Source organism: Tachyglossus aculeatus, chromosome 16, assembly GCF_015852505.1.
Source record: "Tachyglossus aculeatus isolate mTacAcu1 chromosome 16, mTacAcu1.pri, whole genome shotgun sequence".
Taxonomy (NCBI): Eukaryota; Metazoa; Chordata; class Mammalia; order Monotremata; family Tachyglossidae; genus Tachyglossus; species Tachyglossus aculeatus.
This window is the reverse complement of record NC_052081.1, coordinates 43,486,208-43,504,919: the sequence shown is the minus strand read 5'-3', so window position 1 is coordinate 43,504,919 and position 18,712 is coordinate 43,486,208. Positions and strand designations below refer to the sequence as shown.

General features: G+C 50.6%; 1 protein-coding gene across 3 annotated transcripts in view; it reads left to right on the top strand.

The window, feature by feature from the left end:
- RIMS3 (regulating synaptic membrane exocytosis 3) overlaps positions 1 to 18,712 on the top strand; it is a 45,186-nt gene that overhangs the window by 8,959 nt on the left and 17,515 nt on the right. The window contains exons 1-2 of one of the 3 annotated variants that reach the window (XM_038758319.1): positions 8,382 to 8,456; positions 15,769 to 16,046. In XM_038758319.1, coding sequence (XP_038614247.1) covers positions 15,800 to 16,046 — 247 coding nt within the window. In that variant the 5' untranslated portion in view covers positions 8,382 to 8,456; positions 15,769 to 15,799. Of the gene's footprint in view, positions 1 to 8,381; positions 8,490 to 15,768; positions 16,047 to 18,712 lie in introns of those variants that run through there. The other 2 variants (XM_038758318.1, XM_038758317.1) reach the window with 2 other exon arrangements.

The window sequence follows — 18,712 nt, the reverse complement described above, 5'->3', positions numbered from 1 at the left end:
CCCACACTTGAACAAACCAAGGAATCCATGTTGATGTTACTGGTGCTGGTGTTTATCTCCCACAGACCCACCCCATGTCTCCCCCGGGTGCACCCATGGCCAGCTCCCCCAGGGCCTGGGGAAAGCTGTTCCCTGCTAAAAGGCCTGGGGGCCAGCAGGAGGGAGGTGGCAGGGAGCTTGTGGAAGCTTTGGTGACCAGAGATTGCAACTCCCACAGGATAGCAGTCATTAAACAGTTGGAGCCTGGGTACCCCAGCTTCCATGGTGCCACCCTCCTCTCACCCACACACACACACCAAGGGCCCAGGGCAGGGAGACCCCCAACCCCAGCTCTGCTGGGACCAGTTCTCTGGCAGAAGTGAGGGCTGATCATTGATCCATCGGCAAGGGGAGATGAGCCTCCTGAGGAGGCGTTCCAGTGGTCCCTTTCCTATACAGGAGCCCAGGGCCGAGAGCTCATCATTCTGGGCTCTCATTTGCCCACCTGAGGCTGGTTACCCATAAGGGTGGGCCATCCCCTGTCCTGGATCCACGTAGGCATTCCCCTACCTGGAGGCAGAGGGTTGGACAGTAGGACCTCTCAAGGACTCTTCTGGCTCTGGGATCGTCTGAGTATTGACTGGACGTGTTGGCCTCCTTGTGTGTCTCCTTGTCTGGGAGGAAGGACTGAGAGCCATTGAGCTGGGGTCTGGGTGGGCAAGGGCAAACCTGGTCTCGGGCTGGGACGTGAAGATCTCCAAGCAGGTTCCCCATCTTCAGCATTCTTTCCGGTGTTGCTGGGGGCCTGGGGCAGGGTGGGAGATGGGGTGAAGGGGGAGGGGGCTTGGGAATCTCCACCTGGTCATCAGCTGGCCTTTGACCACCAGCTGACTATTGGGCCACCCCACTCCAATAGTCAGGAAGGCCCCTCAGCCTGTCTCTGGACCCCTAAGAAGCATTTCAGTTCTATTCCTTTATCCCCAAACCCCATATTCCTGACTCATTTTAGCCAATGTGGCCACCTCTGGGGAAGGGGAGGGCCAGTTGATTTAACGAGCCCACAATAATGAAGCTTGCCAGCTTGAGTCAGGGGTCTGGGGAGAAGGTACGAAGTTGGATGGGGAGAGGGCTCAGGCGACCCTTAAGCAGACCCACCCCAGGCCCTCCCCCCTTGTTGTTTTCCCATCTTCCAACTCACCCCGTTCAGAACCAGAACTAGTCCAGAGAGAAGAGAAGGGCCAGGGGATGGGGATGGGGTGGAGAGACCTAACCCTGAGCTTCTCTGCTTTCCTGTAAAGAGTCAAGCCTGGTAATAGGAGCAGGGAACCTAGCAGGAGCACTTCTCCCTGGAGAGAGTTACTCAATGAAATATTGATAAGATTTGAAGCGGTAATCACACACACGCACACTTACATGCACAGGCACACACATATGTGTGCCCAGACACACACGCTCTCACACAGCTAGCAGGCTGCACTGCAGCACTTCCAGACTCTGTGCAGAGGCAGGGGATACCATAGGGAGATCTCCCGAAGACCCTTGGAAATTCTCTCCTCCTTGCCCCCAACCTTCTCTTCCCTCTTCTCCTTCTCCCTCCCTGATGGGCTGCTGCTGCCCCCTTCTCTCAAGAAGGGGAAGATGAAGAAGAAAGCACCTAGAAACTTTAGAGATCTGTGTTCCAAACTGGCTCAGGCCAAATGGATCTGAATGTCCTCAGTATCTGGGATGGCGCAAGTTGCTGGGACTGAATCCTGGAATATGAGCTCCCTCAGAGCTAGACATCACTCTCTCCCCTCCTCCTCCTTTCCCTTCCAACACAGGATGGCTGGGTCGGGGGTGGCATGGGGAGGGAGGTGGAAAGGGGAGAGGGATCATTATCAATGGTATTTATTGAGCATTTAGTGTGTGTAGAGCACTGTACTAAGCACTTGGAACAGTACAATGCAACAGAGTTGGTAGACAACTTCCCTGGACACAATGCCTTCCCAGACGAAGCCCCACTTTTTCTCAACTACCACTCCCTTCTGCATTTCCCTGACTTGCTCCTTTTGCTCTTCCCCCCTCCCAGCCTCACAGTACTTATAATAATAATAATGGCATTTATTAAGTGCTTACTATGTGCAAAGCACTGTTCTAAGTGCTGGGGAGCTTACAAGGTGATCAGGTTGTCCCACGGGGGGCTCACAGTCTTAATCCCCATTTTACTGAGGCACAGAGAAGTTAAGTGACCTGCCCAAAGTCACACGGCTGACAATTGACAGAGCCGGGATTTGAACCCATGACCTCTGACTCCAAAGCCCATGCTCTTTCCATTGAGCCACGCTGCTTCTCTTATGTACAAATCTGTAATTTTATTTATTTATATTGATGTCCGTCTCCCCCCAGACTGTAAGCTCACTGTGGCCAGGGAATGTCACTGTTCATTGTTGTGTAGTACTTTCCCAAGCGCTTAGTGCCGTGCTCTGTACATAGTAGGATGAATGAATGAGCTTGCCGTCTAGAGGGATGGGGGCAGAAACAAATTCTGTTGAGAAATGGCTAGGTGTATGGCCAACTGAGTGACAACTGTCCCTTGATGTGGGAGCCAAGAAGAGACCAGGACAAACTGAACCCAGGTTAACTAACAACAACACAAAAAAAATGTGTTAATACCACAACCACAAAGTGCGTCCCTCTAGGTGGGCCTCCTTCTTGTGATCTCTCTGTGGTGCCTACTCATACTGGCCCAGTGAGGAACTACCGAGCCTCATTGTTCTGCCCAACAAGCTGTGGAGATCAGGAAGGGACTGTCAGTCAACGAGTCAACAGCTGCCTTCAAGGAGAGCCCCGGTCTAATGACGGGGAAGACAGACACACAGGAAGTCCACATCAATAGGTTCAGAGAGATAAAGTGTTGACAGGAATTCACTGAGGGGAAGGAATTAATCATAGATTGTGTCCTGAGGTTGGAGGATGGATTGGGTAACCAGGGAAAGCTTCCAGAAGGAGGTGGTTATTGAGCTGATGGAAAGGAGGGAACAGGAGAGTTCAAAGGAAATGGAAGTAGAAAGGGGAAGGCTGAGCTGAGATGTGGATGGAGTCAGTGGAGGTGTGGTCAGGGAGACAGGGCCATGACTCCCTCTTACAATTACCTTTTTCCTCGTTGCCTAGGAAACCTGTTTTTAAATGTGACCTGTGTTAGAGGCTGGGGAGTAGACAAGGGAGGTGGGAGCAGGCTTCAGGGGGCACTGGGAATGTGCAGGACTCAGCTGCTTCCTGGGATGCTGGTTCCAGGACCCCCTCGGGCAAAGCATACTGGGTTAAGGCCTGTAAATGTGTGTCTGTCTCCACAGAGGGGCCAATTCGGCTCTTACCTCACCAGATCAGAGCACGTGTTGTACTAGGACTCTGAGTTTGACTCCCACTAAGCTTCTTCACCTCCCTGTGCCTCAGTTTCCCTCAGAGACCGCTTACAGTTACTCTCTCAGGGAGGGCAGTCGGTGGAATGCCAGATTTCAGGATATACAGTGACATCTTTTCCTGTGCTCAGAACAAGGAGGCGGCAAATCCATTTGGCTTCTCCCCCAGGAACTAGGGTGGCAGTGATGGTTTGGCGCTGGGTATGCAGGGAGATACGGTAATACAGAAAAACAACTGTAAAGTGCTCTGGCAAATGTAATGCCCTAGAAATGCCAAAGAATAACAGGAGAAGCCATTCCCAAGGGTAGCAAGGATCCCGCCTGAGCTGATATTACTGAGCATTTCTGTAGCTCTTTGTATTTGCCATGGGCTTTAGTTTCTGTTCGACCAATATCTCTGTGGAAAGGTACTGGCAGGGAGGGCTGCCTGTCCTCATCCTAGAGAGGTCATCTTGTCCACGCTCTCCCCCCAGCTCCCCCCACCCCACCTCCACCCAGGATGGTCCCTCCCCAGGCCCAGATTAGTGGTATTCTCTTTCCAATCTGAAGTCCTCCGGGTTAGTTTTGGGGAGAAGGGAGTAGAGCATTTGCCAGTAACTATAGTGCTCAGGGAGGAAGACCATGATTATCAATCAACCAATCAGTGGTATTTATTGAGTACTTACTGTGCATAGGGCTCTGGGGAGAGCACAATAAAACAGAGCTGGTGGACTCTTTCCCTGCCCACAACGATCTTACAGTCTAGATGGGGATTATCTCTCCTCTTCCTTTTCTATCCATCCAGAGAGTCACCCCACCAGTCCAGGTACTTCTGGCCTCCTCCCTGATCTCCTGGTCTCGGCTCAGTATCTCACTCTTGCCTGGATTATTTTCCTTAGGTGTCAATCTGTACCATCTCCCCACTCCTCAGAAACCACCAATAGTTTCCCATTCCTCTCCAGATCAAGTAGAAACTCCTGATCATTGGCTTTAAGGCACTAAATCATCTCTCTCCCCACCACCCCCTACCTGTCCTGTCTCTTCTCCCACTCACCCTACCTCACACTCTTCTCTTCATTCCTCTCAAGGCTCTCACTATGCCTTATTCTTATTTCTCCTGTTACCAATCTTTTGTTCATGCAGTCCTTCCTGCCTGGAATGCTCCTCCCCTTCACATCCAATGAATCACTATTCTCATCTTCAAAACCTTTCTTGAAATCACACCTCCTCCAGGGGCTTCCCTGATTGATTTCTATTCTCTCCAGATTATATCCCCAACTGCCATTTCAGCACTCTGTGCCAACTAAGCTGTTAAATACAGCCCTCAGGAACATTTATGTATATATTTTTTATACCCTATTACATTTATTAAATTTATTTTAATGATTTGTCTCCCCCACTACACTGTAAGCTCCTGGAGAGCAAGGAGCATGTTTACCAGCTATATTGCATTGTATTCTCCCAAACACTTGGTACAGTGCTCTGCACATAGTAAGCACTCAATAAATACCTTTTATTAACTGATTGTTTTGCCTGCCAGGGATCCCATAAAGGGCAGGGCAGTCTGCTTAATGTTGGTGAAGGCTGGTAAACTGCAGGCTTACTTTCAAGGTTTAGGTTAGACCTAACCTGACTCGGGTGATTGATTTTTTCCTATTCCAATTTCCTCTTGCTGGCTGTTTTACCCTCCCACCCGACCCCCAGCCCTTTCCAAACTCAGAGTCAGACTCACCCCTCTTTTCCTTTCTCTCCCCTTCCCCATGCTGATTTGCATTGCTGATTACCCCACTGATCTAGCTGGCTCTTTCCTGCCCATTTGCATGTTCGATGCTGAGATAATTGCATCCTTGTTTCCCTCATTCCCTGCAGAGAGAACATATAATTTTGGAAATCTGTACAAGCACATGTATTAGGGGAAAGACACCCAGTCTCCTCCCCAAACCTCCCTCTTCCCTCCTCTTCTCTCTCCCCCTTCTCACCCCAGAATTTTGGGAGGACCAGAATCTGAAAGATCTTTCCTGTTCCTTAGGCTGTTGAGATTGAATCCAATAGGTCATTCTCCTTTCCTCTCATGTTCCCCCTCCCCCAGTGTCCCACACACTCAGCCAACCTAACTTGGTATGGTGGGGAAGGGACAGGAGGAAGAGAAAGATGAGGAGGAGAAGGAGGAGGAAGAGGAGAAGGAGTAGGAGGAGGGGAACATAATCTGGGAGAGCTTTTAATTAAACAATCAATCAATCATATTTATTGAGCATTTACGGTGTGCAGAACCCTATATTAAGCACTTGGGAAAGTGCAATATAGCAGAGTTGGTAGACACGTTATCTGCCCACAGTGAACTTACAGTCTAGAGCCAGGACAGACGTTAATATAAATAAATAAATAACCGATATATACATAACTGCTGTGGGGCTGAGGGAGGGGTGAATAAAGGGAGCAAATCCAAGTGCAAGGGTGATACAGTAAGGAGAGGGAGAAGTGGAAATGAGGGCTTAGTCAGGGAAGTCTTCTTGGAGGAGAAGTGCCTTCAATAAAGCTTTGAAGGTTTGGAAGCAAGTGTTCCTTGCCAATTCTCGAATTTTTGATTGTAAGCTTCCTGTGGGCAGGGAACACATGATTTACTTCTGTGGTACTTCCCCAGCCCTTTGTACAGTGCTTTGTACCATGTCGGGGCTCAGTAAATGCCTTTGGTTGGTTGATTCATTTTAAGCTACCAGCTTGGGCATGCTTTGAAGTAGGCTGGCAGCTCTTGGGGGTGTACTGGGGCTGCCTCCTGGTCTGCAGCTCCCATTGGCTTGAAAGTTCTCCATCACCTTGCCCACTCCTACCTTGTCTCGCTTCTCTCCTTCTACAACCCAGCCCGCACAGTTCGCTCTTCTGATGCCAACTGAGGCATCTCCAAGAGGCCTTCCCAGACTAAGCCCCATTTTTCCTCATCTCCCACTCTCTTCTGCGTCACCCTGGCTTGCTCCCTTTGTTCTCCCCCTCGCCCTATCCCACAACACTCATAATAATAATAATAATAATTTTGGTATTTGTTAAGCGCTTACTATGTGCAAAGCACTGTTCTAAGCGCTGGGGAGGATACAGATGATTAGGTTGTCCCATGTGGGGCTCACAATCTTAATCCCCATTTTACAGATGAGGGAACTGAGGCACAGAGAAGTGAAGTGACATGTGACTTAAGTGACATGAATATATCTATCATTTTATCTATTTATAATGGTGTCTGTTTACTTATATTGATGTCTGTCCGCCCCATCTAGATTCTGAGCTCGTTGTGGGCAGAAATTGTCTCTCTTTATTGCTGTATTGTACTTTCCCAATTGCTTAGTGTATAGTGCTCTGCACACAGTAAGCACTCAATAAATATGATTGAATGAATTAATGAATGAATCCCTAGCCGGATGGCCACTGTCTTCCACTCCTGTCCTCCTGACCTCCTCTTTAACCCTTTCCTGTACAGCCAAGTCACAGGAGTCCTGTCCCCTCAAGTTCCCCTGCATTCACCCAGGCCCTCTCTGTCAGGGGCAGTGGGAGCCGGGCCAGTCTCAGGATCGATTGGCAGCTGCATCCCGGGCCCCGGGGAGGGGGAGAATGCCAGGCTGGCTTTACGACCTGATCGATGGCAGGCCGGCCCCTGCCGGTTCCAGCTCTGAGACTCCCGCTACCCTCCAGGTCAGGTTACGATATCGATCCAGGACTCTGTGTCAATTAACCCGGAGCTCTGCCCTGTCTGCTACCCGGCCCCTCCTCACCCAGACTAAGCCCCACTTTTTCTCATCTCCTACTCCCTTCTGCATCACCTTGACTTGCTCCCTTTACTCTTCCCCCCACACCCGCCGCTCCAAAGCACTTATGTATCTGTCATTTTATTTATTTATATTGATGTCTGATAATTTGTCGATAATAATAATAATAATAGTGATGGCGTTTGTTAAGCGTTTACTATGTGAGAAGCACTGTTCTAAGCTCTGGGGAGATACAAGGTGATCAGGTTGTCCCACATGGGGCTCACAGTCTTCATCCCCATTTTACAGAAGAGGGAACTGAGGCATAGAGAAGTGAAATGACTTGTCCAAAGCCACACAGCTGACAAGTGGTGGAGCTGGGATTAGAACCCATGGCCTCTGACTCCCAAGCCCGGGCTCCTTCCACTGAGCCACGCTGCTTCTCCGCTACTGATGTCTGTTTCCCACTGTCCCTCCCCCCAACCCAAGACTGTGAGCTCATTATAGTCAGGGATTGTCACTCTTTACTGCTGTATTGTAATAATAATAATAATAATTATGGCATTTGTTAAGCACTTACTATGTACCAAGCACTGTTCTAAGCACTGGGGTAGATACAGAGTAATCAGGTTGTCCCAAATTCTTAATTCCCATTTTACAGATGAGGTAACTGAGCTACAGAGAAGTTAAATAGTTTGCCCAAGGTCACAGAGCAGACAAGTGGCGGAGCCGGGATTAGAACCCACGTTCTCTGACTCCCAAGATAGTGCTCTTTCCACTAAGCTACACTGCTTCTATTGTACTTTCCCAAGCACTTAATACAGTGCTCTGCACACAGCAAGTGCTCAATAAATACTACTGAATGAATGAATGAATTAAAGGGAGCCCGGAGGTGGAGGCCGTAGTCTGCTGAGCCTGGCCCGGGGCGGAGGTTCCGTCCAACCCAGGCCAGTGCAGACCCCCCTTCCCTACCCCAACCAGGGCTTCAGTGCCCAGTCCCACTGCTCAACCTGGATGCTCTTCTCTCAGCAGCCCCTGGGGTGGGGGATAAAGGGGTGCGGGTGACATCGGCCCCTCCAAGGGGGGAAGGAGGAGAGAGCGAGGGGCCAACTTGAAGAACACAATGGCCAAAAATAACCATGTCAGATCATGCCAGTGGGGCTCCTCACACATGCCTGGAATACTACTTCCCTCATTTCTTCTCTCCTGCTTTTGGCTTTGAGGATAATTGGGTCAGAGCGGTAACCATGGAGATGTTGGAGTAGAGTCTATGGCTCCGCCCGAGTCTCTCTCATCTCTCTTTTTCTCTCCTCCGTGTCTCTCCTTTTCCCTCACTCTTCTCCGCAACCAGCCCCTCAGAATGAACTAGGTAGGCAACCATCGGCTTGAACCGGAATGGAGGGTAAGGGTTGGCTCTTTGTTTGGGAAGGCCGCTAGATTTTGGTAGGGAGGGGGAGGTGGGGAAGGGGCTGAGGGCTCTGGGTGGGTGGGTTTACATACTCCAGTCCTGCTCCTCACTACAACCAAGGGGACTCTCAATTCGGGGTAAGATACAGCTAGTGCTCTCTCGCTCTTTCCATCTCTTCTGTTCTTCAGTCCATCTATCTATCCCTCCCTCCCTCCTTCTCTCTTTCCCTGTCCCTCTCTGTCTCTTTTCCTCTCTCTCTCTTTCGATTTGGAGTGTGGTGGGAGAGCAAGGGAGCTGCTAAATGGGGTCTGTCTGGGTCTCCCACAACCCACGAAAGGCAACAGTCTCTTCTGACAGTCGAAAGGGTGGATCAAGACACTAGAGTAGCTCTATCTGTGCTTTCGTGTGTAGGTCTGTGTTGTGTGTGTTGGGCTTTGTGTTTGTGGGTGTGCATGTCTTTGTGGGGTTATGTGCTTGTGTTTGGTATCTTTTGGCAAGTCTGTATATGTGTTACGTTGTGTGTTTGTGTATGTGTGTGTGTTTTGCATGTGCTTCCCCTTCCCAGCTCAGGGCAGGCTACCCTCGCAGACCACAAGCCGCGGCTGAAATGTCTTTTTCTGTTCCAGCTGATGTCGCAGCTGGGCTGGGCTGTCAAACGGGAGGTGTGTGTGTGTGTGTGTGTGTGTGTGCGCGCACGCGCGCGCACGTGCATGCGTGTTTGTGTGTGTATGTTGGGGGGTCCGGCTGGCAACATTTGGAGGGACTAGTTTTGGTTGCATTGCCAGGAGTTGAGGCCCAGAGATCATGGAGGGTCCCATACACCAGTTGCCAGAGCGAGCAGGGAAGCAGGGAGCAGGAAGTGGGAAGTGAGAAATGGAAAGTATGAACATGGGGAAGAGGGAAGAAGGGATGTGCGAAGTAGGGGAATAGGATGCTGGGAAGTGGAAGCTGAGTTCTATCTCCTTCTTCCTCTCATCCTTCTCCTTCTCCCCACCACCCCAAACTCGGGTAGGGGGGCGGGGGCCCTTGTGCAGCCACCCAAGGAGAGCTGCTTTGGAACGGGGCTGGGTCCCCTCCAAAAGGCCACAGGCATTGTACCCGCTGTCTCTGGGGGCATCCCAGTTCTGGGTCCTGGGGTGCCCCTAGAAACCCTGATCTGGTCTTCTTCCTGATTCTCCCGCTGCTGGGGGCCACCTGCCTGCCTGGAAGCGAGTGTTGCTGTCCAGTGTGGTGTGGAAGAGCCTTCCCAGAAAAGGAGAAGCTGTTCCAGAGCAGTTGACAGAGACCGGGTTCATCCAGCTGCTTCCAGATGGCAAGCTCCTTGCCTAGGGTAGAGAGAGAAGTCTGAAGCCAGAGCTCGGGAGAAGAGGCTGGTGCTGAGGGTTGGAGAAGTCAAAACAAGTCCTTCTGTCCACTTCGATTGATCAATCAATCAATTAATCCATCAACGGTAATTATTGAGCATTTATTGTGTGCAGAGAAATGTACTAAGTATTCACGCCAGGACGAAGTATCAGAGTTGGTAGACTTGTTCCCCGCCTTCACCTGGGGACTTCTTAATCACCCCCTTCTCCCACCTCATCTCATCTTTCACCCCACAGCATGGGGGGTTGGAGTCCCGGGTGGAATTAGCTCTAAAAATACCATTTCAACATTTACCTGCCCTGAGTAGCATTTGTTTAATAATGTCATGACTAATATCCCTGCTGGACTCTCAGAGTCTTTCCAGCCCAAGAAAACAGATAAATTGGTGAGTTAGGAGGGCAGCCCGTCCGGCTCTCTGGAGAGGCCCTCTGCAAGGGCCCTCTGTCTGCAGACAGGCAGACAGGTAGACAGAATCCTAACCCCACGGGGTTACCAGGTGGACCCTGTCCCTCCCGGGTCCCCTCTGAATCTCACTTCTTTCCTCTCCAGAGCAGTTTCTCCTTTTCTGGGAGGTCCTAGGGGTGGCACTGTCAGCCCCTTCCTTGGAGGGGGCAGTTGGGGGACCATGCATAGAACCGTTCCCTCCAGTCCTCACCTGGGGCAGTTGGGGGTGGAGGGGTTGTGGGGGTCACACTTGGAGTCTTTCCAACTCCTCCAAGGGGAAAACAGATTCTTCCAGCTTCAGTCTAGGGTTAAGCAGCCTTGTCTGAGATGGCCATGCCAACTGAATACCTCCTTCTGCTATTCAGCACACCACTCTTTGCCTGCCCTCTGCCACCCTGTGCCCTCTGTCAGGGTTCCAGGCTAGCCCTGGGACTCTAGCAGATGGAAATCCAGAGGTTGAAGCCAGAGCCAGGCCAACTACTTCCCCTTCCCCCTCACTCCTGCTGCCTCTGGGCCCTGGGTAGACCCTGGTTCAAGCCTGAGGCTGGTTCAGCCGGGAGCCATGTGCCAGCCCCAACCAGTGATTGATTCCAGGCTCTTGGAAGCTGTGCTAGTCCCAATCGATGGCCAGTGGCTGATTCCAGGCTCTTGGGGACTATGTGCCAATTCCCACCTGTGTCCAGTTCTGGACTTCCCCAGGGATTGGGACCATTACCTGGCATTCTGGGGCTTTTGCGGGAGGGAACCAACCGCCCCCCCACGCCCAACTGCCCACCAAACAGCTATGAGCTCAGGAAAGATCCTCAGCCGGGTGTGGTGGGGATTCCTCTGACTGGGGGCTGCCAGTGCTCTGTCAGGATTTATCCCAACCTTCCCCCCTGGAATCCTGGAGGATTGGCCCAGCCTACTGGAAGCCTATTGGTTCCCTGCAGATGGCTTCTGGCTGGGCATTGCATGGACCCCAGGCCCTTCTCCAGGATGCCCTCTTCTGGAGTGCCCACACTCCCAGCCACTGGGCTGTCCTCAGCTCTAACCACTGGGCTGCAGGAGTGGCAGACCCCAGGCTGCCGGGCTTGGAGGAGGAACTGTCTTCCTGGAATTCATCGTTTACCTTTACCTGGAAGTCAGATGATGGCAGATGCCTGAGGTTTTCAAATATCCATGGAGGAGGAAGGGGAGGAGGAAGTGAAGAAGAGAAGAAGGAGGAAGAGGAGAAGGGGAAATGAATGGCTGGGTTCTAAATGAGTCTTGCTTTCCACACTCTCCTCAGCCGCAGCTCTGAGAACTGGGAAGACACCCTGGGGTTTCCCAGGTGTGGGTTGCAGGTTCAAATTCCGGGCTCATCCCCCAACCTGAGGCAGGACTGCAGTTACCCTCTGTAGGTTGATGGAAGGGAGTATAAACTCTGTTATATTGGATTCTCCCAAGTGCTTAGTACAGTGCTCTGCACACAGTAAGTGCTCAATAAATAAGATTGATTGATTGACTGACTGGTTTTCTGATTCCTCTGAGGCCAAACCAAGGGCTAACCATTTCAGTTGATGGAGGGATTTAGGTTGGCCACCAGAAAGACCTTCCTGATTATTAGGGGTATGAGGCATAGGGAATAGAATCACCTTCTCTGGAGCCTTTAGAGACCAGGGTAGGCTGCAGTCTTCTACCTGGAATGGTGAGAATCTGTCTAGAAACAGAAGGATAGACTAGATGACCTCTCAAGTGCCCCCTTGAGCACTTGAACATTAACCAGGATGCTAATTGTTTTTGTTTTGTCTTTGTTCAATAATCGTTCCCACAAAGTTTCAGCTCAACAGCCTCGAAAGAATTCACTTAGCTTTGGCCCCTGTCACCCACATTACTCTCTGACTTTCACAGTCCAATGCAAGGTTTCCCCTTCTGAGGGGGGTTCCAGGGGCAACCCCTATCCCCAGGGGCTGGTGGTCCTCAAGGCTCTGGACTCTCCAGTCCAAGATGGGTGAGTTTTCCCATTTTGTGATGATACCGTCTTTGCATTCTGAAATGTAATAGTATTCATTGAGAGCCTGTCGGGTACAGCACACTGTTCTAGGGGAACATAAAAAAGAAGTGAAAGATGTGATCCCTGCTCTCAAAGAGCTCACTGTCTAATGAATGAGAATGAGCGCAACCAATCTGCTCCTCTGATCCTTATCCCTCCAACATCCCATTCTGTAATTCCCCTCTATCCCCTCCCCATTCCTTGCCTCCACCACTCATAGCAAGTTCCCTTTCTCCCAAGCCCAGCCTCTAGCCCTCCCCCTCCAGGAAGCCCTCCAGGAAGAACGACCCCACTCCAACCAGCCCATCTAACAGCCAGAGACCCAGCCTCACTGAGTTCTGGGTGGGGAAGATTCACACCATCCAGAACTTGATCGGTTCCAGCCAGCGGCCCCTTATCCTGATTAAAGCTGTCTTTCATGTTCAAAACTGACGCACTTGACGGCGGGGCTCTATCCATGAAAAGACTAGCCCATGGCCCCTTTCCTCCACACTGTGAGCCCACCAAGGAAGCCCTTTGGGTTGGAGAAGCATTTTGCTATTTGCAGTGCTTGGCCTTGTTCTCAGTGCTTCCTCTTGCTATCAAGTTTCTCCCAGTGTTTTTGCTCTAAAAGAGCCCCTCCACTCCCAAAAGCTCCCACTGGGCTGGCCCGTCTCTGCAGCCCTCCCCTCCGTTTCATCTTTTGAGGTTGTGGTTTGCAGGCAGTTGAAGTGTTAGTTCTGTCCCCCCTGCTCTTGGTCTCCCACTTCCAGCTTTTTGGATGGCAGATGTTCCGATGTCCTGCCATTCTCTGTTCTCCTGGGTGGCCCTGAGCACTGCTTTGGTGCGGGAGGGTAGACTGACTGCATCCCAGAACCACACCACAGGGGCCATAGAGGGCGGCTTGAGGCTGCCCCTGTGGTCTCACTTATGTGTCATTTGGGGAAGATCCAGGTCGGTCAGCCAGCCACGCTAGGAGCTGGATGCCACTACAGCTTGGAAAATCTTTGGCTTGGCTGGCCACCACATCCCTGTCTGCCAGGTTTCCCAGGACGTGGTGTCCTTCTGGATTTGTCTATCTCCACCATTCTGGACTGTAAGCCCGGTGTGGTCAGGGATTGTCTCTACTGCTGAATTGTACTTTCCAAGCGCTTAGTACAGTGCTCTGCACACAGTAAGTGCTCAATAAATGCTATTGAAAGAATAAATTTTTGGCTGTTGGTGCATCATTGGATAATATGCTCCACTAATGAAAAGCAAGCAGTCTTTCGCTATCTCCTGTTCTACAGAGAGGCCAGGGTTGTGCGAGGGGCATTTCAGCAGGGAGGCCCAAATAGAGAAATAAAATAATTCTTACAGAGGAATAGAGAACTTTATTAGGAAACATAGGTGCCAACTTTTCATTTTGAAAGAGGGGCGGAAAAAGGGCTTTTGCAAGGGGATTGAGTGGGGTGGGGCTGGGGAGAGGTAGGTGTGCTTTAAGGAGCTAAGAGGTCAAAAAAGAAAGGCAGGCTGATCCTGGCAAGTCATTTAACTGCTCTGGGCCTCAATTTCTCTATCTGTAAAATGGGGGTAAGATTCCTGTTCTTCTTGCTTCTTAGATTGTGAGCCTTTGTGGGACAGAGACTATATCCACTGGGTTATAAGTTCCTAGAAGGCAGGGATCATGTCTGCCAACTCCATTGCACACAGTAAGTGCTCTATAAAATACCACTGATGTCTGCTCTGATCTGATCTTGTATTGTGCTCTCCCAAGCATTAAGTTCAGTGCTCTGCTTACAGTAAGTGCTTAAGAGATATCATGGATCGATCGATTGATTACTTATTTACCTTGGCGTTTTTAGCACAGTGCATAAAATATCAGTAAGCACGTTGTAAAAACTATAATAGTAATAATTCCAAAGAAAACATTGGAGTAGTTTACCCCCAGACTCTAATCTGGTCCCACCAGGTGTGCTGTGTTGGAAAAGCGGTACTCCATGGGAATGCCAGCTTGTATTTACCCACTGGTGCCTGTGTCCTCCCCATCTTGATGGTAAACCCTCCTCCCACTCTGCCAGCCTGGCACCCTCTACCCAGAGGCTTTGCCAGCACCCAAGCTCCCAGCTGGGAACTTTCCAATGGTGCCTCTGATTGGCCACTTGTTAACCGGGGCTGGTGGGCCCAGGGACACCTGGCTCCATTCCCCCCAAAAGAGCTGTGGCCTGGACTCTGAGGATGCAGCAGAAGAGGAACCAGGTCCAGTAGGTCCGGCGGGGCTCCCCATCCAAAGGGGGCCCCTGGCCTCTGGCCCTCCCGCAGCCAGGCCTAAGGTGGTAAACCCACAACAAGAACTCCACTGGCCGAAGCAGCAGAGAGTGCAAAGTGCTTTGAAATCCACAGAGAAGAGGGCTCCTAGCGGGAAATCTCCAGGGCTCTGGAGAGTCTGACAGCAGCACTTTGCCAGTAGATGTGAACAAAGGGGAAGCAACTTTAAACACTCTGGGTGGGTGAAAGATCTGCAGAGGAGCTGGGCTCCATGGGGCTCTGGCCCAGGAGTCAGGCTCTGGAGTGGACTAGCCTGTGAACTGGGCTCTGTAGTGGACTGGTCCAGGAGCCAGGCTGTGGAACAGGCTGGTCTCGGGGGCCGGGCTCCATAGTAAACTGGCCCAGAAGCTGGACTCTGGAATGGTCCGGCACAGGTTCTGGGCTCCGGAGGGGGTTGGCGCATAGAGAAGTTTAGTTACGATTGAACAGGGACAGAGCCTGGACATTCTCAGTTCACTCCCACATAGGTGTGGGGAGGAAGGGGTATGAGAGGGTGGACCAGCCAGAGAAAATCATCTTCAGCAGAACATCTGAGATCAAAAGTGGCAAGGAGTTTGGGAAAAGAGCTGCTCCTGCCCTTCGGGTCGGTCATGGCAGGGAGGTCTCTGAATGGCGAATGGGACTTGATGATTCTGGAGAGAAACACTGAAACCAGTTGCAGTCAAAATGACTCCATTCACTGGTCCCAAGGGCCGCAGGCTCTGAATCTCATTTAGAGGGGTGAGATGACGTTTCTGGTCACCTCAGGCATCTTTCATCACCTCACAATGATCCTCTTCCCTCTTCTCCTCCTCCTCCTCCACATCACCATTGGTACTGATCCAGTACCTTCTGATGGTCGAGCACTGCACAAGGTCTTTAGGAGAGAACTAGATAGGTGGGGCCCTGCCCTGTGGGGGTTTACAATCTGATGGAGGAATGTTAAAGCTGGCAGGAGCCATCTGGGGTCATATCAGCCATTCCTCTGCCTCTAGATACCAGGGGACCCTCCATTCTAAACATCTCTTTAGGAGAAAAGACTTCCGAATGACCCTTGGTCACCCCTCCTTGGCAGCACGGATTTGAGGCAATTCATTTTAAATTGCACCGGGTGGGGGGGGATTGGGATTAGACTGTGGGATGAGTAACACATTCCTCTCTTCTCTCTCTTTCTCTTTCCCCCAGTCAAAGCTCCCACGGGTGTCCCGCCCAGGTGATGATGTTGAACGGGGACACGGGCTCCTCCTCCTCCTCCTCGCCCTCCTCCTCGTCTACCAGGATCGTGGTCCGCAGCTCCAGTGTCAGCGGCGAGATGTACAATGGGGAGAAGGGCGGGGGTGGGGGGCCAGCAGAAGCGGGAAATATGATGGCCAAAAAGCGACGCAGCAGCCTCGGGGCTAAGATGGTGGCCATCGTGGGCCTCTCTCAGTGGAGCAAGAGCACCCTGCAGCTCAACCAGCCCGGTGAGTATCCCTGGCTGGGAATTGGGGCTGGGCGTCCCACTGTTGGGGAGAGCCTGTGAGGGGAGCTGGGAGAGGGAATTGGGAGACCCCCCAGGACCCTCCACTCCAGGCACCTCTGACCCATTCCTTGGAGGACGGTGGGGGCCTGAATCTGATTATGATAATGATGGGATTTACTTCATGCTGACTATGAGCCAAGCAAATGGGTTAAGCATTGGAGTAGACTAATAATAATTGTGGTATTTGTTAAGCGTTTGCACTGTACCAGGTACTGTACTAAGTGCTGGGGTAGATATAAGCTAATCGGGTTGGACACAGTCCCTGTCCCACATGAGACTCACAGTCTTAATCCCCATTTTACAGATGAGGTAACTAGGGCACAAAGAAGTAAATTGATTTCCCCCAAATCACCCAGCAGACAAGTGGCAGAGCCAGGATTAGAACCCAGGTCCTTCTGACTCCCAGGCCTGTGCTCTAGACACTAGGCCATGCTGCTTCTTTAAACTGTAGGCTGTAAACTCGTTATGGGCAGAGAACGTGTCCACTATTTCTGTGGTATTGTACTTTCCCAAGTGCTTAGTTCAGTTTAGTAACCACTCAATAAATACCATTGATTGGTAAATGATAAGTCATTCAGAGACAGTCCTTGGCCCACACAGGGCTCATGGTCTAAGAGGGAAGGAGAACAGGCATCTTGTCCCCATTTTTCAGATGAGGAAACTGAGGCACAGAGTGGTTAAGTGACTTTCCCGAGGTAACACAGCAGGTGAGAGGCAGAGCCAGGTTTAATAAACACAATAATAATTGTAATATCTGTTAAGCACTTACTATGTATCAAGCAGTCTAATAAACACTGGGGTGGCTACACAATAATCAGGTCAGACACAGTCCCTGACCTACTCAGGCTCAGAGTCTAAGTAGGAAGGAGTACAGGTATTAAATCCCCATTTTAAAGATGAGAAAACTGAAGCACAGTTAAGTGACTTGTCCAAGATCACACAATAGGCAGTGGGCAAACCCAGGATTAGAACTCAGGTCCTCTGACTCCCGGGCCTGTGCCTCCACTAGACCATTCTGCTTCGCAACCTAAAACCCTGAGGGCAGAGGTCAGGATTAATATTTCTTCTGAATATTTCATAAACACCTAGTATAGCACTCAGCATGCAGTACTGCTGATGGTGGCGGCAGAAGTGTGGTCACTGGAGGTGTCAATGGAAAGGAGTTTCTCATTTCCTAGCGTGTTTATCTTATATTTACCTCAGAGAGTAGTACAGTGCTTGGCACATTGTAAGCACTGGACAAATCCTATAGAGAAATAAATAGAAAACATACATTTTTATCCCCACAACTTCTGCTTCAGCATTTCTGGCCCCTACACACTCGTGTACTCACACCTTCCATGGCATTTTTGTACATATCTTACACATGCTATTTCTAATGAAGTAATTCAAGTACGAGTCTCCTTTTCCTTCTACTACTCATTCTATTAATTCTATTGCTCCCAAGTGCAGTGTAGAGTTCTCTGTTCCCAGTAAAGCTCTGTAAATGTTGAGTGATTGAGATGGTGAGGACAATGATAGTTGAGGAAGCCCCCTCTCAGCTGGTCTTTATAATAATAATAATAACAATGAGCTCGTTGTGGGCAGGGAATGTGTCTGTTTATTGTATTGCACTCTTCCAAGAGTTTAATATGGTGCTCAGCACACAGTAAACTCTCAATATATACGATTGAATGAATGATTGATAATAATAATAGTTGTTAAGCACTTACTATGCACCAAACACTGTACTATGCGCTGAGGTAGATATGAGATCATCAGGTCCCAAATGAGCCTCACAGTCTAAGCAGGAGGAAGAACAAGTATTGAATCCCCATGTTGCAGATGAGGGAATTGAGGCACGGAGAACTGAAGTGGCTTGCCCAAGGCCACACGGGTGACTAATGGCCTCGCAGGATTAGAACCCTGGTCCTCTGACTCCTAGGCCCGAGTTCTTTCCATTAGACCATACTGCTTCTCTTTTTCAGTGTCCTTTCCCAGCTTAAGCTTGGTAAACTCAACACTCTCCATATCTGGGGGTCTCCCTCCCAGGTGGGTTAGGAAAGAGCGGAGGTCGGGGCTCTGGGTCCACCACGCCTTCAGAACCAGGGACAGGGCCTCTGGCTGCCTCTGGACCTCCAGCAGGCTCTGGAGCAGGGGCAGTGCCCATGTCTGATGATAATAATAATGATAACTTTGGGTGAGTCACAACTTCTCTGCGCCTCATCTGTAAAATGGGGATTAAGACTGTGAGCCCCAAGTGGGGCCACCTGATTACCTTGTATCTATCCCAGCACTTAGAACAGTGCTTGGCATCTAGTAAGTGCTTAACAAATAGCAGTGTTATTATTATTAATAAACACTTACTAGGTGTCAAGCACTGTACTAAGGACTGGGGTAGGTACAGGTAAATCAGGTGAGACACAGTCCCTGTTCTACATGGGGCTCACAGCGTAATTGGAGGGAGAACAGGTACTGAATCCCCATTTTACAGATGAGAGAACTGAGGCATAGAGAAGTGAAGTGGCTTTCCCAAGGCCACACAGCAGACAAGTGGCAGATACGGGATTAGAACCCAAGTCCCTCTGATTCCCCGGCCTGTGCTCTCTTCACTAGGCCACGCTGCTT